At 56.6% G+C, this 19,990-nt stretch overlaps 1 protein-coding gene across 4 annotated transcripts in view; it reads left to right on the top strand.

Moving 5' to 3' along the window:
* The first annotated feature begins 458 nt into the window (after window positions 1-458).
* IGSF9B (immunoglobulin superfamily member 9B) overlaps window positions 459-19,990 on the top strand; it is a 55,050-nt gene continuing 35,518 nt past the window's right edge. For 2 of the 4 annotated variants that reach the window (XM_012449159.2, XM_012449157.2), the window contains exons 1-5: window positions 459-557; window positions 11,073-11,270; window positions 12,963-13,109; window positions 18,387-18,538; window positions 18,855-18,972. In XM_012449159.2, the coding sequence (XP_012304582.1) occupies window positions 494-557; window positions 11,073-11,270; window positions 12,963-13,109; window positions 18,387-18,538; window positions 18,855-18,972 (679 nt within the window). In that variant the 5' untranslated portion in view covers window positions 459-493. Of the gene's footprint in view, window positions 558-10,810; window positions 10,894-11,072; window positions 11,271-12,962; window positions 13,110-14,830; window positions 16,959-18,386; window positions 18,539-18,854; window positions 18,973-19,990 lie in introns of those variants that run through there. The other 2 variants (XM_012449158.3, XM_012449160.2) reach the window with 2 other exon arrangements.

Below are 19,990 nucleotides of genomic sequence, written 5' to 3'. Positions count from 1 at the left end.
CAGAAACTTGCCATGCAGTGTGAGCCGAGAGAGAAGCGGGCAGAGACGCTACACCGCCTTCTCCCCGGCAATGCGCATGATTCTGCGGCTCTGTGCTCACCACACTTCAACGCACCTTGAAATGGGCTCGCCTCCTTCGCGCCGCGACGGGCGGACGGCCGAACCAATCGGGACCCGGGATGGCGGGCGGCGCCCAATAGGCGGGCGGCGGGGGCGGTCCCGGAGGCCCGGCCCGGCTAGGCTTCACCTTGGACCTGGCTGCGCTCAGCCCGGGCGAGTAGTGCAGGTGCCGCTGCGCCGGGGCCTGGGAGGCGCGCGCCGAGCCGAGCGGAGCCGAGGAGGGATGGAGAGCTGGCCGCCCGGGCTGCAGGAGCACCGGCGCGGGGCGTAGGCGGCGCGAGGCGGGCGCGAGGCGGGCGCTCGGGCGCGAGGCGCGTGCGGGCGCGGGAGCACTTTGCGATAGGATGAGGCTCCGGGCTGGCGCGGTAGTACTATGATTTGGTATGTGGCCACTTTCATAGCAAGTGTGATCGGCACCCGAGGGCTTGCGGCTCAAGGTGAGTTGAAGTGCGGCGCCCCTCCCTACCCCTCCCGGCGCCCTCGGCCCCTCACGCCCGACCCCCCGGTTCCCCGAACCCCGGGTTCCCATCTCCCCGGCTCCCCGGCGCTCTTTCCTGCGGGTGAGGCTCGGGCTCCGGCTTGGGCCAGGCGCGCCCGGGGGCACTGTCGGGGAGGGACTGGGGGCCTCGGGCTGGAGGGGTGGGAGGGAAGGCGCCCGAGCCCACGGACTGCCGGGCACTCGGGGAAAGGACGCTGTGGTACCCAGGTCGACTGCGCCCACCACGGTCCCCACGGTACACACCCGCGCGGCGAACCGGTCGCCTCCTGCCCCGGTGGCCGCCTCCCAGAGCTGCGGGAAACTCCGGCTGCGGGAGTTTGCGGTCTCTGGGCAGGCTGCAGCGCGCTCGAGCCCCGCGCCTCGAGGAGCGCCTGCCGGGAGGCGCGATCTGGAGCCCTGGGACTCGCGGCACACGCGTCTAAGGCTCCGGGTTCGCGGCCCTAGGGCGCCCAGAGCTCTGCTCGCACCCCTCCTGCCCACACATCTTGGCAGCTGGAGGTCTGAGCCCCCTTGCAGGGGCGCCCCGTGAGAGGAGGAGGATTGATGAGGCTGGCTTCGAGGAGTGTCCGCTTTTGGCTGGACCCGGCCTGCGCCCGCGCCTCTCTGAGCGGCACCTGCCAGGCAAAAGTTCCCCGGGAGCGCGCCGCAGCCGCGCGGGCCCCACGCTGCCCTCCCCGGCTGCAAGGCAGAGCTGGCTGGGGGCAGGGGGAGGGGAGGGGGGTCCCTACGCTGTGAATCTGAGCGGAGGGGGGATTTTTCTCTTTCCTGGTTCTGAGCTGGAGGAGACGCAAGGGGGAAGCCACCGAGTTGGGTGATGCGTGCGTGAGCGCGCGGCTTTTGCTTTGGAGATGAGCTGAGCGACCTGCAAGCCTCTGGGTGGCATCTCCGGCTCTCGGCCCTTGTATGGAAGTCGGAGTGGAGCCTGGTGGGTGCCAGGACTGTGAGCTCAGAGCTGTCAGCCCACAGACACGACCTGGCTGCGGGCAAGTTCACCAAGCCGGAAGAGATGGCAGCGGGAGAGAACCCGCCGTGGGTGGGAGTCAGCAGGCAGGACCCGCCGACGGAGTACCCTCTCCTAGCGGCGCGGGGCACTGGGTGGGCTGGAGGCGCCTCTCACGGGGTTCTCTTGTCACCCGTCTGTGCAGCGGGTAGTGCTTCAAGAAACTTTCTGGAATGGAATGAATATGTCGCCTCTGCTTGGGGTGGGGGTGATGGTGTCTGAAAACAGAAACAGCGGAGGGCGAAGGGAAGGGTGATTTTATTAACTGACATGTTGGTCCGGGTGGTTTTAAAACTCTTCGTTTGTCAGGTGGGAACACTGAGGCCAAGGTGGTGGCGGAAGCTTACGGAACGGGGGTGGATGTGAGGTGGGTCGGGCTGCGCTTGACAGTCTGCCTGGAGCCTCATCCTCTCCCCCATTTCCTCGTCGTCTTCCAATGCCTGCATCCTCCTCCCCTCCCGTTTTTGGTATGTTCCTGCTATGGGACTGTCCCTGAAAGCACAAAAGGATGAGCTGGGATCTTTGAATAGAAAAGAGACGCTGTAGAAAGGCTCTGAAATAGCCTCCAAACCCAAGTCAGGGTGGGGGGAATGGACTTCTTTGCAAGTTTAAACCCAGAATAAAGGAATATGAGTTTATACTGCAGCAACACACAGCATTGCAAGATAGAAGGAAGGGCTTCCCAAAATTGAAGGTTGCCGGGCATGAAGGTTATGCCCTCTTTCAGGGTGCAGAGGGGTCCTTCTGTCTGGAATGGCTGGACATGTACCCCTGTCTGGAAGCAGAGGGTGACCTTACTGGTCTTAGGGTCTTTTTTAGCCTCAAGTGCTCTGTGTGTGGTAGTTAAGGACCTACGTCTAGAGCCATAAGACTGGATTCAAATTCTGGCTCTGCCACCTGCTGACCCTGTGACCTTGGACAAATTCTCAGCCTCTCTGAATGTCACTTGCCTCAATAGAAAATGTGCTAACAGTATGTGCTTTTAGGGTTTTTAGGTGAGCATTAGTGCTATAAGGAAACAAACAACTACCTGTTAAATAGTATGTGCTCAGTAAACATTAACATTATTATTGACTGCCCCTGGGATTTCAGGATCCTCCTTAGTTTCTTTCCCTTGGGCTATTCAGGGCACCAGGCACTGGAAATGTGTTGTGGGGAAGTTTGAAAGGCTGCCAGTGCTAGGACGTAAGACCCCTTTCTGGGCTGACCTTTTCTGGGCAGAACCTCTTGTACCTGACATCCCAGGGACACGTGTGCAGGCCTCAAAGCTGCTTGGAAGTCCTTTGCAAGGTCTCCAAAGCTGAAATGTTGTCAGTGGCCAGAGGTTTATGGAAGGACACAGCCCGGGAGGTGGGGGCTCCCAGCACGCAGCCTCTGGAGGGAGAGGATGGGCGCCCGCTCAAGTGAGCAGCACCAGCCAGTGTTCAGATGCTGGTGAGGCTCCCTGTGAGGGCTCAGCTGTTCTCTGACTGGCAGAGGTGACTTCTGGGGAAATCCCTCAGCAGGAGGGACTTTGAGATGCTACTCTTAGGATTTGGCCATAGCAGGGGCTGCTCCGGCAGAGGGGCAAAAGGGATGGTGCTATGTTGGGACTCCACTCTAACAACCCTTGGGTGGGGAACAGAGGTTGGAATGGGCTCCTCCTTTTGACTTTGAGTGTGTGTGCCTGGGAGGTGATGAAGGTGAAGGTCAGTGAACAGGTTGAGGGAGTGTGGAGAAGAGAGGGGCTGGAGTGGTACCCAGAACCTGGAAGACAGTGATTGGTGTAGACTCGGTATCTCAGACAGCTGCTGAGCCAGCCGCGGGGAGTTCCCACTCTGTGGGAGGACCCTGGGCCGTGCTTAGCTGACTGTGGACCTTGGATAGGGGAAGGAAGTCTGGGACTTTACTCCCACGGCTGCCTCCTCTGTCTGCCACAGATTCTGTGGTTGCATTATGCTTGACTACAGTGTCCCCAAATACAGTGGTGTTCTGACTCAGATCCTGCTGGTAGTTGAACCACTGCCCTCTAGTCTCTACCTGGCCTTGACCTACTCTTTTTCCTTTTGGTAATGAAGATGGGAGGGTGGAGGTTTGGACCCAGAGGTTGCTGTCAAGACCCTGTGGTGAGCCTGTCGGCGGAGAAGGACTTAACTCAGGAAGTGGTCAGTGGGTGGATTTGTGTGCGTGTTTTCAACACACACACGCTGGGGACAGGAGTGTATCTGGCAGTATGTGCCCGGGGGGAAGCTGGGGAGTTGAGGGCTTGGCTGAGGGGCAGGGGCAAAATCAGCTTTCAGCTGAGAGCCTGTGGCCCAGCATGTGCTTGTCTTGGAGTTGCAGGGTCCCATACCTGGAGTGGTTTTGCATTTATGGCTCTGAGATAGAAAGCTGGGATCTGGTCACAAAGGAGCAGAGGCTGCCTCGCTGAAGATTCTGAGCCCCACCATCTCTCTGGCCCTCACTCCGACCTCCTGTGCCTTTGCCCTCTCCCCAGCCTGGGAGCCGGTTCTCAGGGCCTGGCAGGCTGTGTCTTCCTCCTTGGCTGTCTCTTCCTCAGCCCTGCTGGGTGCTCCCTCCTGTCCCCACAGCCTTTCTATTTGCAGAGCCAAGATGTGGGTGGGGGTGGGAGATAAGGTCCAAAGAGGGCTGGGCCTGAGATTTAACGTAGCTCACTTCTCCATATCCTGTGGCTTTCTCAGGCTGGGAGGCAGGATGCTCAGGGAGCGGTCCCCTTCCACCTGCTTCCTCGAACAGGCTAAGCAGCTTGTGTGAAGAGTGGATCTGAATGGTCAAAGAGCTGCAACTGCTGAGAGCTTCCAGCTGTCCAGAAGTGTGTGTGTGTGTGTGTGTGTGTGCATACACACATGTTGCTATAGGCGTGTACATATGTGTGTGCTCCTGCATGTGTGCATATATGTGCCCCTGTATGTATATGCATTGCGTATGTGTGCACACCTGTATGTGTGTGGATATGTGCCCATACCTGTACGTGTCCATGCATGTATGCCTGCGCGCACATACATGTGCAGGCTGTATGTGTGCATGCCCACAAGTGCTGGAGTGCCTGTGTGTTTGTGTGCATATGTGTGGAGTGTGACAGGGTGGGGAAGTTAGTGTGCAGGCACGAGGTGGGGGCCACTTCTCTCCCCACTGCAGCCTGAGAGCAGAGAGACCCTTGGAGCCAATTCTTTGCCTTCCTGTCCCCTCCCGCCATGCCGCGGTACCCTCAGTGCTGGACTCCAGGCAGCCTAGAGGTTACGAGAGTGGCAGGCCCCAACCCAGGGCCTGTCTGTCTCCCTGAGGGTGTGGCTATGGTCTCAGTTGCTCACTCCAGAGGACTGTAGGGCTGGAGAGGCAGCTTATGCCCATCCCCCACAAGGCACTGCCCACGGGTGTGAGCCCAGTCTGCTGGAGGCAGCTGACCTATTTTTCTCGGGAATCTTCCTGCTTTTCTGTTCTCTCTTGTGTGAATAAGCAGGAGATGGGGCCTCCAAGAGGGCTCTGGAGAAAGGGTCCATGTGTGCCAGGGCTGGGCTCTGGAGCCTCAGCTGGCCTGACTGTCCTTCTGAGAAGGCCCTGCTCAGCCTGGCCTTCCACCCCCCGAGTCCCCTTGCCTCCCTCCTGGTTGTGTGTGCCCCTGAGATGGAATGGGGGCCTGTGACTTGCACACAGGCACAGACTGTACGAGGTGAGTCACTGTCTTCGTTTTCTGGCTTCGGAGTAGGAATGTTGACGTTGCCTGGGGAGTAAACATGGGACTTCGGCTTCCCACGGACTTACCGCCTCTATCTGGCACCTTACCATGGAGCCCAGCCTCCTGGGGGCCGAACCCATGGCACCCTCACTTTGCCAGGCTGCCTGCTGGCTGCAGGGCTGTGTGCACCTGGGCCCTGAGAGTGCGGGGCAGGCCTCTGCCCAGGTAGGAAGAAGGGCCATGGGGGTGTGGCTTTGCCTCTGCTGAGTAGCCATTAAAGGAGCAGAGCGGAGATTGAATTACTGACTTCCTTCCTGCCAGTGGCTCCTGGGGAAAGGGCTCTTGGAAATACAATCTAGCTGAGAGCAAAATTATGGTTGCTAATAGCATCCCGGCCTCACAGCTACTGGGGAGCCCAGCTGAGAAGGGTCAGGGCAGAGCAGCCCTTGCAGAAGGAAGGAGCCTGCTGAGCCTGCCCCTCCCCAGTGCCTCTCTCTCCCTCTCTCCCTAAGGAGCAGCTGGGTCTCCCTGACCCCTGGCTTCTGAACTGAACCAGAGAGGTTTGGTGGCAATTGGGGGCTGGGAGGGCTGTGAGGGTACCAAGGGGAGACCACCGAAGGGTGGACATGCTCTGAGGTGCTGCTGGTTTGGGTGTGGGGGTCTCTCCTGGAGGCAGAAGGGTGTCCAGAACGACCTGTACCTGCCTGTCAGCGTTTTGGGCCACGTCTCTCCCCCGCCTTGTCCTTTCTGGGTCTTCGCTGTGCTCTGGGTCCCGCCTTCCTCCTGCCGTCCTCTGGGCGTGTGCCTCCCACTTTGTGAGAGCCCCGGCTCTGCCAGCTTCCTGGAATCTCCTGGAGCCTCCTGGCTTGTCAGGGAGGAGGGGTTGGGGGACTATTGGGGGCTGTGCCTTTTTTGGACTCAGCAGGGATTATTTTTAGGCTGGCAGATGGAGGTGGCGGTGGCTGTCGCTGGTATTATTAGACAACAGGCCTGTGGTTTGGAAGTCTGGTGCCCGGAGGAGGAGGAGGAGGAGGAGGAGGAGGAGGAGGAGGAGGAGTCTGCAATAAGGACTTGTATTAATGAGCAACAGAGGCTGGTGCTCATTCCATTCCCTGCTTCCCCAGCCACCAGCTAGACCCAGGTAGGGGTCCCAGAGTCTCAGGCAGAAGGCCAGGCTCCCCAGAGCTGGTCGGCCCACGCAGCCGCCTTCTGAGACAGGCCCACCCTATGGCCCCAGGCTTCAGGGTCTGTACTGGCAAAACCTGTCCCAAGTGTGGGGTAGGAGTTGCCGACCTCTGGCTCAGGCCCTAAGAAAGGGAAAAGGGAGAGACAGTGGGTGAGAGGCCTTGGTCCCAGGGCCTGGGTTGGGCCAGGATGCCCTCTGCCCCATCTGCTTTCTGAGAAGGAGGACGGGGATGCCATCCATGTGTTGGGCACAGCTGGAACCGAGTAACTTTGAGTGAGCCGCACAGCTCCCTGTTTGCTCATTTTTCAATGAGAGACAGCAGTGCCTGTGTCAGGAGGCCGTTGCGGGCAGGGACTGAGATTCCCTGCATTCCAAGCACAGAGCCTAGTGTGCAGCAGGCATTCACAGCATGTGAGGCTTACGTGCCAGCTGATGCTCTCCCGGCCCTGCTCCTCACACCTTCCCCTGCACACCTTCCTCCGTATTTAGAGCAGTCCTGCTCTCAGGTACCCTCCTTCCCTAGCCCTTCCCTGGGGGAGGAGCTCCAGGTTGTGCGTGTTGGACAGGGGCTGTGCCAGGCCCTGGATGCCTCATGGTTCTGCACAGGGGGTCCAATGGCAGCCCTGGACTCAGCCACCCCACTGGATACCACCTGTCCCAGAGAGCAGGAGATACATACCCTGTGGGCTTCCCAAAAGGTCAGCCAGACCTCGGGGGGCTACCTCATCTTTTTTTGCCCTCATACTTTCTCTTCCCTGCCATAACTGCTCCAAAGGGAGCTGGGCACACCCCTAAGATACAGATTTACTAGGCTTTGGGCACTGCTATTTCTGGCCTTGTCTAAAAAGAGTGTGAGACCTATGGCACCACATGGCTGCCTTCCACTATGCCCACCCCTGACGGTGCCAGTTTTCCCCCTTTGAGGGAGGGGCCTGGCCCCTCTGGGCTGCTGTGATGGGAGAGGGGCTCAGCACACTCTATCCTCCCCTTCCCCTCTTCCTCCTGGTCCTCCCCTTCCTCCTCACTCCCTTCAGGGGCCAGCCCCTCCCCCTTCCAGTCTCACTCTGCCCCCATCCAGGCTCTGGGGTGCTCTGACAGTGTTCAGATGGCCTGAGCTCTCCCTCCCAGGGCTAGGCTCCGCACCTGGCCCATCCTCCAGCTCTCCTCCCTTGCGGCTTTGCAGCTCTTCCACTCCTGGATGTGGGTGTGGTTTCCCCCTATATTTGGGCTTCTCTATCTCTCCTCCATCTTTCCTCTTTACTGCCAGCCTGATTACTTTTCTTCACGTTGAGCTTTTCTGGAGAGAGTGTGTTATTAGACATACTTTGGCTCAGAAACGATCAGGCTTAGGGAGAAGTGCTTGTGGGTGATGGAGTGAGAGAACATGCCGTGCGTGTGTGTGTGTGTGTGTGTGTGCGTGCACGTGTGCGCATATGTGTGTGAAGGAGATGGCGGAAAACTGATAAATATTTTAGGATCCAGAAAAGCAAGAGGGTTTGGACTGAGTATGGAGGCCAGGACATGGTTGCCCACACCGCTGCTGTATTTTGGGGAAGCTCCCTCTCATTTTTGTCTTACTTATCCTCTTTGGGGTGTGTTCTCTCTGCAGCTGCCTCTCCCTGGTTGAAAGAGTCTTTGGGAAGAGATGCCGGGAGGGGACTGCCTGCCTTGGGGGTAGGCCTTACGCTGGGTGCTCAGCACTTAGCCCAGGGGCTGGCTGGGGCTGGGGCTGGGGCTGGGGTGGGAGGCTGGGGCTGGGGTGGGAGCCTGGTGCTGGGGAAGGTGTGAAGAGGCTGCCTCATTGCTATGCGGTGAGAATGAGGCAGGCTAGGTGCAAATAAGCAGCCTCACAGCGGGAGCCCATGTCAAAGCCCACCCACCTCCTGGCATTGCCCCCTAGAGCCCTTTACCTGGAAGCCAGCTCACCAGAGCAAAACTTCACTGTTGGAGGCGACTGCTGTCTCCCTAGGCCTCTGTTCCTCCTGCCTGGGCTCTAGGGCCAAAGCCCGGGGAAGGAACCACCTTCTGTGGCCCACTCTGCCCTCCTCTAGGTAACCTGGCCCCTGGGAATAACTCCCTCCTCCTCCCCTAGGCTTCTGTAGTTTCTTATCTCCTCACTGTTCTGTGCTGCAGACACACACACATACACACATTCACATATGCACACTGCTTCTCTGCAAGCTCATGGTGCCCATTATTCACCCATTCCTCTTGGTTCAGCATCTGCCTTTGTGCTCCTGGCTGCTGGGAGGCAGGCTGTCCTGCTGAGGGCCCCTGGGGCTGTGGGGGAGGCAAGGCTGCAGCTGGGCACTCTCCCTGCTTTCCCTGAGGGGCGGGGATGCAAACTTAGCCTGAAGCAAGGTTGGGGGTGGGGGAATTGGGAAACCTTCTGGGGCCTCAGGCAGGTGAGTGCAGTGCTCTGCTCTGTCCAAAAATACTCTGTGATCTTAGCTCTTTCTCTAGAAAACAGTGATGTCACCGGGAGCCAATCAGCTTCTGGAAGGGCTTGCCTCCTCCCTCTTCCGCAACTTGCAGGGGAGGGGGAGAGGGAGAATGAGACACACAGAGATGACATACAGACAGACACGGAGAACCACGGACACGAAAGTACACACATGCAGAGACAGAGCCCTTGCATACAGAGAAGCAGGCAAAGCCCCTCCCCTTGCATAAGCCAACTGAAACACACACACACACACACACACACACACAGACACACAGACACACAGAGAGGCATGCTGGTAGATAGAAACAGGGAGAAAGATAGGCAGGTAGATAGTCACCCACATAAAGCAAGAGCTAGGGAGAAATAGAGACAGAGAGAGACAGAGAGAGACATGGAGGAGGAGCAGGAGCCAGAGAGAGATGGAGAGAGAAATGCAGAGATGGAGCCAGCAAGACAGACAGGCAGACAGATAGACAGACGGAGGAGCCAGAGAGAGACAGACACACAGAAATCCAGAGAAGGAGCCAGAGGGAGACAGACAGACACACACAGAGGCGCCAGCAAGACAGACAAACAGAGATCCAGAGATGCAGAGAAGAAGCCAGAGAGACACAGACAGGGAAGTCAGAGAGAGGCAAATAAGAGAGACCGAAAGAGTGAGAGGGAGAGCCAGAGAGCCCACAAACAGAGAGAGAGAACACATGCAGAGGAGCCCGGCATGTGTGTGCGTGTGCACAGACACAGAGAAGTGTCCAGACACAGACATGAAGGGATGGAGACGGGAAGGCACACACGGTGGTCCGAGACGCAGGGGGATTCAGACCAAGGCACCAGAATGGGGACTGGCAGGGGCTGGTGCTGCCCTCCTCTGGGCATCCTTTCCTGCGGGAGTCCCAGCCGGCTCCCTGTCTTTGGGTTTTGGTACTGCAGCTGCTGTCCTAGGTGCTGCCTTGGAGAGTCGGGTGCCTGGCCTGGGACCCGGAGGGTCTGGGGCTGGGAAAGCTGTGGCCAATTGCGGGGGTGGCGGTAGTACCAGGGAATGAAGGAGGTGAGGCTTCCCCTCAGCTGTCCCTTTCCCTAGGATGTAGCTGGACAAGGTGACCTTGTGGCCTCCCTGGCCCTGCCTGGCAGCGGAGCCTGGCTTGGGAGGAGGGCTGCGTGCCCTGTTCGGGCCCAGGAGCGGGGCTGCGGTGCTTGGGGCGCGTGGCTCTTCCTCTCTGCAGCATCCTCTGGCTTGCGGTGGGGTGGAGGCGGGGTGGTCCTCCTGGTCGCTGCCTTGCTGGCCCCCCTCTGCTGCCTGCCAGGGTGGGTGTGCCCTATCCCACCGTCTGGTTTCGTTTTCCTCTGCCCAAGGTAGGGGCAGCCCTGAGGTCTCCCCAACTGGTCTCCGTCCCCAGCATCCTGTTCTAATTGTGATGTCTGGAGCTTGGGCCCCTCCCACTGCCCCCTCTGCGGCAGGGCTGGCGAGAGCTGTGCTGGGAGGAGGGGCTGGAGAGGCTGGCTCGGCCTGCGGGGCTTTCCCTCTGGTGTTGCCATGAACAGCCTCGGCTGAGCTTGTTAGGGATTTCCCAGCTCCTGCATGGAGTACCCTTGTTTTGTGCCGTGCACATCAGGCTGAGCTGGGGGTGGGGTGGAGGAGGAAGGCTGGCTCTGTCATTTCCCACCAGGCTGTAGTGGGAAGTGTCCTGGTGCAGAAAGAATGTTCTGTGTGCACAGGCTGCCACAGCTGGGCAGTGCTGTGGGCCTCCAGAGGGGGCGGAGACCCCTCACCTCCACATCCTCAACTCCTTGTAATTCTTGGGGCCGGATGCCAGCAGGGGGTGGGGCTGGATGACGCCTGCTGCTCTTTGAGACTGGGGAGGGAAGGTCTGGCATGTAGGACTGAAGAGAATGGCTTCTCTCTCCTTTCCTCCGCCATTCCTTTCCCCCAAGTTGTGGATGCTTGGGGGCCCCAGGACAGAGGGAGGTATGAGCAGCGAGGTGGAGAGGGATGGAGGGTGTGTGTGGAACCCTCCTGGGAGGGCTGGGTAGCCCATGGAGGGTGGCTGGTCGGCGGGGGGGAACCTTGTGACACGGGCATGGGGCTGCCGAGGCAGGATCTCTTTGTCACCTTTTTTCTGTGTCCAACCTGGCTGTCCCCATCAGGCGCCCACGGCCTGCGAGAGGAGCCCGAATTTGTGACGGCAAGAGCTGGGGAGTCCGTGGTCCTGAGATGCGACGTGATCCACCCAGTGACGGGACAGCCCCCACCCTATGTTGTAGAGTGGTTCAAGTTTGGGGTCCCCATCCCTATCTTCATCAAGTTTGGCTACTACCCCCCGCACGTGGACCCTGAGTATGCAGGTAAGGTCTGGGCGCCCGGCTTCCCACGCCCTCCCCATCTGGAGTCAGCTCCTCTGGGGTTCCCCTCTGGGCCCTGACTTTTCCTGACCACTCTTTATCTCTGTTTCCCAGTCTCTGAATGGTTCTCCCATCCCTTGTCCTCTGGTAGGTTTTAATTAAGTGGTGAGAGGAGAGGGAAGTGGAGGTGCTGCAGGGGAAAGCCTTCTAAACAGTCTACCTGGGGTGTGAGAGGGCTGGGAGCCGCGGGGGAAGCTGGACAGGCCTGGGTGGGAGAGTGGGTTGGAGAGGACAGCAGGGCGAGTCAGGCAGCCCTGGGCCAGGGTGGCTTGCCCTGCTGGCTGCACCCACCCCTTCCCACTTGGCTCTTCTGATGTCAGTGCGCCTTCCCATCCTGAGTGTACAGATGAATCTCCGGCCTCCCACTATTTGCAGGTGCCTGGTCTCTGCCTCCTCTGCCATGCCGTCCTCTCCTTCTCCTGGCCCTATCTGTGTCCTGCTTGGCAGTTACTCCTGCCAGCAAAGGCCTCGTGACTCATGCCGCTGCCTGCCCCCCAGCCCGCGGGAGAGGAGGGCGTGGGTGTGTGTGCGTGTGTGTGCGTGTCATTGAGTGAGAGTGTGTTGGGGTTGAAAGGAAGGGAGGAAGCAGGCAGGGCACTGCCTTTACTTTCATCTTTGCTGGTGGCTTCTGAGGTCTGCCCTGCCTTTCTCAGAATGCTTCCGTCTCTGTCTGTCTTTCGCTCCTGTGTCTATGTCTCATGCTCTCTTTTTGACCAGGGTTGGCTTTGAGAGTCTAGTTTTTAGGCAGGTTGCCAGTGTCAGGACAAGGAGGAGAGCAGAGGCGCTGTGCTATTGGCTGGGGTGAGGGGTGAGCTAAGAGTAGTGGGGTTGGGGGCCGACCCCAAGGGCTGCTCCACCCTACTGGTGTCATGGAAGGGGCTTCTGCACCTCCAGCCTCCTCATTGCCAGAAGTGAGACACAGATGGTGCCCTACTGTGATGCGGATTGGAGTTGAGGAAGGGTGGCTCCGGGATGTTTGCTCTGATTGCCAATCCTTTTCTTGTTCTTGGATTTCTGGGCCCTTCTGCCCTTAGCTCCTTGGGTCAATGGGCTTTGTTAGGATACGTAGTCTCTCTGGCACTGACAGCAGGGGCGGGAGGGGACCCTAGCATCCTGGTCTGCAGCCTGCCTTCCCTCTGCCTTAAAGAGGGAAGCTGGGTGAGCCAGTGCTGGGCACCCTGCTGGGATAGGGATATTGCTCAACCTGAATGGAGGTGCTTCTGGGTGCCCTGGAGACCCCCCACCTTCTGTTGGTACTTTCTTTCTCTCTTTCCCTCTCTTTCATCTCTTCTCAGCTCTGTATCCATCATGCCTTACTTTTGTCCCAGGAGATCTCCAAAAGAATGGGAGTATTCTAAGGAACTGAGGCTTCTCTCAATGCCAAGTGCATTGAGTTGCCTTGCAGGCTGGGGCAGGGCCAGCTGGGGCAGGAGAGTGGCTCCATGGCCAAAGTACTATGCCCTTTCCTTTGCCACCTGCTGCTGGAGGTGGGTGCCAGCTGTTATTCCAGGACCCTGCCATAGGGAATGGTATGAAGATTATGATGGGTCCTCTATCTTTAGCTGGGGCAGGGGGTGGGGAGCTGCTGGCCTTCCCTGATGGTCTGTGGGGCATTTGTCTGCTGTCTTCCCCCAGGGCGGGCCAGTCTTCATGATAAGGCATCTCTGCGTCTGGAACAAGTTCGCTCTGAGGACCAGGGCTGGTACGAGTGCAAAGTGCTCATGCTGGACCAGCAGTATGACACCTTCCACAACGGCAGCTGGGTCCACCTCACCATCAACGGTGAGTGAGGGCTCCTTCCAGGGTGGGTCCACCTCACCATCAACGGTGAGTGAGGGCTCCTTCCAGGGTGGGTCCACCTCACCATCAGTGGAGTAGCCCTGGAGGACTGACCCTAGGGCCTGCCCCAGAGGAAGCTCTTCCCCTGAATGCACCCTACCTCTTGCCCCCTCCTGGCTGCGGTGGTCCCGTAAGACATCAGCTCGCTCCTGCAGCGCCCCCGCCACTGTCCTCCTGAAGCCTCTGCAGGCAGTGCAGGTGCCCAGGAGTGGCAGCTCTCTGCACGCTTGGTGCTGTCAGAGTCCTTAGAGAGGCATGAGAAGCTGCTGCTTCAAACCAGGAAGGCTGAGGCCTTAAGGAGACAAAGGTCACTGAGGCTTTAAGGTCACTACTGGGATTATTTCCCAGCCTTGGGAAGACCCTGCTACCCCAATTCTGGTGGAATTCCTGGGGTCCCAGAGTTAGTCTTTCTTTTTAGATTGATATTTTGGTTCTCTTTAACTGTGTTCATTTAAGTAGTACGTACCAAGGGTGGAGTGTGTAGCAGATGATGGATAAACACTGGCAAGGAGACCCGTACCCAGTCCCTGCTCCTGTGGGGTTTACCAGCTAATAAAATGCAGGCATCCTGGGAAGAGTCACAGTTTTAATGGCCATCAGTTACTTACAGCTCAGGCTAAGTGACTTGTGCTTGGTAAGGTGCTTTTCAGGGGTCTGGGTGAGGGCAAGGAAGCCCTGAGAGCTTGCAGAGCTCCAGGAGTTGGCCTAGGCTGAGGGCCTGGGTCCCTAGCAGTGACAGCACTGGGGACTGGGTTCTCAGAGTCTCCCTGGAGGGAGAATCTCCTCTTTGTGTCCCTGGAAGGAGGTACTCTGGAGGAGCCAGAAGACTGGAACCATGGAGAAACGATAAAGGAGAAGTGGTCCCCGTAATGGGAGTGGGGCGGATTTTAAAAAACATTTCATTTCATTTTTTTGGCCAAAAAATTAACAATGTATCCTTCATTATTCTATCGATGACAAAAGTGTATCCAGCCACCACTGTGTTGCAGATACTGTGCTAGCTATTGACGCTTCAACAGCGTGGGTGCTGGGGTGCACCACATACAGCTTAGGTCCTTCTGGTTTTGATGCTCGAGACCATAGATGCTGTGGTTAGAAGAGAGAAATGGATGTTCCTGCTTGGAAGCTTCTCTCAGTATTGATCTGCCCTGAAGGGTGGCTCTGTCTGCCCTACCTAGTGGGTACTGGGCCAGACCTGTGTTTCTTTTGGGTCTGAGAACTTGTCCAGAGTCCTGAAAGAACAGAGGATGTTATGTTTTAGCAAGGTCACTGGCTTTGGGAAAAGAAACCGTAAAGCTGGTGTCGGTCCAGCCTGCCTAGCCCAGCCTTCGCTGTGGGAGGTAGCTGGCTCCTGTCAGTCAGTCCCAAGAGATTGATTGAAGCACATTTGAAATCTTGGGGGGATTGTTCTGACCACCTGCAAGCTTTTGAGTCACCCCCTTTTGGTGCCAGCTGTTGCATGATCGGGGAATAGGAACCCAAGCAAAGTGTAATTAGAAAGGCAAACTTGCCGCTAAAATCTTGCTGCGATGAACAACAGGCTGAGGGTTCTGCTTTGCTTCCCTTCTCTCCTGTGCTCTGTCCTGAACAGCGGGTGAAATCATCTTGGGGCACTGCCTCCATTCTTTTGCATCATCCTGGTTGGCAGTGTTCATTTCGGGAATCTGAGACACCAGGCATTCATTGGACGTGCATATGACTGGAAAGTCGAATCTCACTTGCAATTGTATGTTCTAGAGCATATCTGTGTTAGTTTGCGTGAGTAGGAATTGGTTCTTTGGGAATTCCTAATTGCTTTGGGTGGGATAAGCATGGAGCAAGACCTTTAAAAGGTGAGGCTCATTTCATAAACTCACTGTGTATTAGCTGTGTGGCCCTGGGCAAGGTCACTTACCCATCGGACGGCAGGTTCCTCAGTTACAAAAAGCAGTGCCTATGATTTGCAGTGTTTGTTGTGAGGACTGAGTGAAATGCTGCGAAAGAAAGGATCTTGCACAGTAGTCTGGAGTGTTAATTACATATGGGTAATTATGTGTGAGATGCTGGCCACCTTCCTTCTCCAGAGGAAAAAAACAAAGTCAGGTGAAAATCTAGTAGCAGGGTTATTAGGCTGGAAGACGCAAAGGACTTTGGTAGTCTTCTGAATCCACCAACAATTGTCCATTCGAAACATATTTTTGGATGTCCACTCTGTGGCAGGCTCTGGGGATACAGCAGGAGGCATGACCCTGTCCCGGGTCCTAAGGAGACTTCAAGAGACTGTCACATCCAGAGATGACTGCAGTATGGCTTTGGGAGCACAAAGGAAGGAGAGCTTCCCTGAAGAAATGGCCTGTCTTCAGAGATCTGGCTAGGGAGGGGAGTTGGTCACACGCAGGTGGGAAGTCGGGTAGGGTCCTCCAGGCAGAGTGGACAAGCATGCTCGGAAGCTCAGAGTGAGGAGAGCAGTGCATTCTGGGAACACGGGAGGTTGTTCATAGGGAAGTGCTGGGAGGGAAAGCTGAGGACGGCACACCATGTGCTCCAGGCTTGAGAACCAGGGCTGGTGCTAAAAGATGCCTTAACATAGTCAAGGCAGCTACCTGCGCACGGGCAGAACAGGACAGACCCTTCCGAGGTGAGAGATCTCCCTTCTCCTCTTCCCCCTTTCTCTTCTTCCCAAGTTCTGAGGCTCCTTCCAGCATAAATGTTTCCGTTGTTGAAGGAAGGAATCCAAGCACCAGCACTCCGTTGCTTTCAAACTAGAATGTTTAATGTCAGCCGTTTTCTGACGTGCATCACCTTTGGAAAATGAAAGGCCAGTGAACAATTAGAATTACAAATTGTCTCATTTTCCTTCTGTATTTTCTTTGAAGACCAGTTGGGTGGAAACAGACCCAATTATTTCTTTATCACATATAAAATACCCCAAAAGCCTGAGCCAAGCCTTCCTTTAGGTTGGTGAATTACATGGAGGAGAGGGCAGCCTATTTCTAACCTGCACTATTAATTATAGGGCACTTGTAAAAAAGAATTAAGCCTGGAAATGCAGCTGGCAAGCTAACATCTAATTCAGTAAATAATTGAGAGTCAAACCATTATTTTCCTGAAAACTAGAAATTGTTCAAAGTACTTTCCTAATTAGCACCTAAATAATAAAGTAATTATGTAATTAGTAAGTAATGTGTCACTTCAGGATGTAAATTTAATTTATTATCTTTTCTTTTAAGCTTGGCACCGGAGGTTATAGAGGCAGTGTCCGTGTTAACCATATTTCAAGGGGCGGGCCAAGCAGGAAGGGTCTGTGTCGGAGATGAGCACACGCTCTTGGTGGGAAGACGCCCACAAGTCAGGATCCCAGGAGCCCTATACAAGGACTTTGAATGCCTTTTTGCCATTATTTTTAGTATTTTCTTAGACACTGATGAGAATTGATTTTGTCAAGGATGCGCGAGGTGTGTGTTTTTGTGTGTGATGATGCGTGCTCCCGTGTGCTTTCAGTGGTCACCCTCCGCGTGCCCCCTGCCCCGCACACACTGAGCTGCAGGCTTTGGGGATTGGGGATGAAAGTGGTCTCGCCATGGTCTTGCTCTTAGGACGTGTTTTGTGTTTGTGTTCGCGTTGGCATTGGTCTGTAGGTGTGTGTATGTGTGAGCACTACTCATTTGTTTGTTTCATTCTTTCGTTCATTCAACAAATGTTTGCTGAGCCCTTGGCTACTACATCCAGGAACTGTGCTAAAAGCTGGGCATGTGGTGACCTACGCAAAAGGGGGCTGCTCTTAAGGAGCCACCATCTTAATAAAGGGGACAGGTAAGAAGGAGGTAAACACATAGAGAGACAGAGACTTGTAAGTGTCATGTGCTTTGAAGAAAATGAAACAGTGCGAGGGAGTAGAGAACACTGGAAGTGCCATCTGAGATGGGATGGGCTGCCCGGGTAAGGCAGCATTTTAGCAAAGACTTGCATGAACCAAATGAGTGAGATCGGGTGTGCATTTCTAGGCAGGGAGAGCAGCACAGGCAAAGGCCCCAAGGTCAGACATTCTTGGCGCATTTGAGGAAGACGAAGACAGCCAGTATGGTTAGAGTGAGCTGGGAGGGAGATGAGGTTGGTGCTGCAGGCAGGACCAGACCCTATAGCAGCATTCTGCTTCTCGGGGCAGGGCTGTGTGGGGAGGAGGGACCTCTCCCAAAGCTTCCTATGAATGCCTGAGCGGCTGGCTCCTGAAGAGATGATAGTGATGGTGGTGGTACTGGCACTTTGTGCATTTCCCAAGCTGCTTTTTACATGTTTATTCCTCACATCATTTCTGGAGGTGGGAGATTTAGGTAAGACCCAGAGAAGCTGAGTAACTTGTCAAGGGTGCCAGAAGTGTCAGGCTAGTGCACGAACTTGGGTTCTGAGCTTCAGGTACCTTGGGATGAGCTCAGTTTGACCTGTGCCAGCCTACTGCTTTGGGCCTCAGGGCTGGAGTTCAGAACTGGGGGCCTCCTTGCCATTTCAGAAGACTGTGGGACTGACAGTCCAAGGGGTTAAGATTGACCGGATTGCTTCTACAAGCAGCTCAGGCAAATGGGACTGAGTCTGTTAAAAGCCGATTATCCAAACAGGATGGAGTTTTAATCAAATCTCCAATGCAAGGGGGAAGATGACCTGGCATAATCAGAAAAATGAAGAAGGGAGTGGTTCTCGGATGGGCTATCCACCTTCATCCACGGAAGCCAGAGAGGCAGGAAGTTGGTTGATTTTCTCTGCAGAATCTGGGAAAATGAGCCTCCGTGTAGCCTTGGCCTGCACCTGTGCTAGGCCTTGGTGGGGCTCAGATGGCAAGTGTTCTGGAAATGTAGGGGCCTGGCTGAGCTGGAGTCAAGAAGGAGGAGCTCTGGGTGTCATGGGTCATCGTAAGGGGAAGAACTGGAGGATGGTAGAAGAGCCTGGGGAGCTGGGAGCAGACAGTGTGCTGTAACGGCCACCCTGGAGTAGATGCTCAGTAAACATCAGTGAACTGGGAATGAGCTACAGTATAGAAGCTGGGTACTGTACCAGCCAGACTGGGTCTGGATGCAGGTCTCCCTGCTGGTAACGTTGGCAGGCAGAAAGTTTTGCCCATCCCGACCTTCCTTCCTTTGTCCTTGGATTCCGCAGAGCCACGGTGAGGGTGCTGTGTGGGGGAGGCACTGCTTGCAGGGCAGCGACTTGGCTGAGGCGTGTCCTTCACCTTTGTGGTCTCCTTTGCAGCCCCACCCACCTTTACAGAAACACCCCCCCAGTACATCGAGGCCAAGGAGGGTGGTAGTATCACCATGACCTGCACAGCTTTTGGGAACCCCAAGCCCATCGTCACCTGGCTCAAGGAGGGGACGCTCCTCGGTGCTAGTGGGAAATACCAGGTAAGTGTGGTTCTAGGTGGGGACCCTGTAGTCTCTTCCCCCTCGTCCCTAGGGCGGCCCCCGACCGCAGCCGACCCCTGATGCTACGTGCACAAGCATAGAGGAGGCTGGAAAACCATGGCCTGGCTCAGCTGCAGGCGTCTTTGTGTCACTGGTGGGAGGGGGGCAGGGGGGTACCTGGCCTTCGTGTCCTCCAGATGCGTGTGTCTCTGCGTTCATCTCCTCCTTAAGTGTTTCCGACCACATCTCCCTGCTTGAAGGTAGCGGTGCTGGGTGCGAGCGTGGGTGCTGAGCTCTGTCTGTTTTGGGCCCCCAGGTGAGTGACGGCAGCCTGACAGTGACATCGGTCAGTCGAGAGGACAGAGGTGCTTACACCTGTCGAGCGTACAGCATTCAAGGGGAGGCTATCCACACGACCCACCTGCTTGTCCAAGGTAGGAGCCACTTCCTCAACCTCTTTACCCCCGGGCTCCTTCAGGGATGTCCAGTCCGGCTGAGCTACGGGAGGCATTTTCCCAGGGCTCAGTTGGGGCTGGTGGAGGCGCGGGCATCCATGAAGACCTGTGCAGGGCTCCTGCGTGCCTCCTGCTGGCCAGGTCAGAGCTCCCACGTGGGCTGCTTGGGAGAAGGCCGGGCCGGCAGGCTGTGGCCGGGCACCACATGGTGTGGCAGAGGGGCCCCTGCTGCATGGGTTTCTGGTTTCTCCTTCTGTTCAGATAGCATCTCTACCACGTCTCCGCCTCCCTGGGAGAGGAGACCTCCCTCGGGTCATCTATCCATTAGTGATGGCATCAATAAATAAAGATGGAAATTCAATCCAAGCCCCAGACATTTAAATAACACAGTGGGCATTTGGCAAAGCTGGGGTCTGTACAGTCAGCACAGGGAGATGCCAGTGTGACCTGCCTGGAGCCCCAGAGTTCCCCAAGATGGGCCAGAAACTGCACAGGACAGGGCAGCATCCAGGTTGGGGGGTTTCCACCCTGTGCTGAGCTCGGCCTCCTTCTTGGCCTTCCCAGCTCTGCCTCCTGGAGGAACTCTGGGGTTGGGGGGTTGGTGGCAGCTGCATGCTCCTCCTGCCTCTGAGTGCCGAGCAGCAGCCAGGGCCAGAGGTCCCTCAGGAGCCTGGATGGAAGCTGTTCTCTCTCAGGGGAGACTGGGCCACAGCTTTTCCCTCTGTCTGCACATCCAGCACCAGGACTGCTGGACTTTCACCCTCTGCTTACGCCTAGGCGTCTGCACCCCAACCTGCCATCTTTATTTCTGGCTGGGGAGCGGCATATAGCCCTGACTCCTTGAGACTAGATTATTCCTTGCTCCATATTTGAAAAGAGCTGCCTTTCTCCCTGCTGCATCTCTGGCCCGGGCTCTGCTGGGAGAAGGCCAGCAGGAAGGGTGTGTGTGTGGTGGGTGGTCTGGGGAGCCAGGTGCGGGGGCAGGGGTGGTGGGCAG

The sequence above is a fragment of the Aotus nancymaae genome, unplaced genomic scaffold (genome assembly GCF_030222135.1).
Source record: "Aotus nancymaae isolate 86718 unplaced genomic scaffold, 86718_ANA_hifiasm-v0.15.2.pri h1tg000012l, whole genome shotgun sequence".
Lineage (NCBI taxonomy): Eukaryota > Metazoa > Chordata > Mammalia > Primates > Aotidae > Aotus > Aotus nancymaae.
Note: the sequence above shows the minus strand (reverse complement) of the source record. Positions and strands in the feature narration are given on the sequence as shown.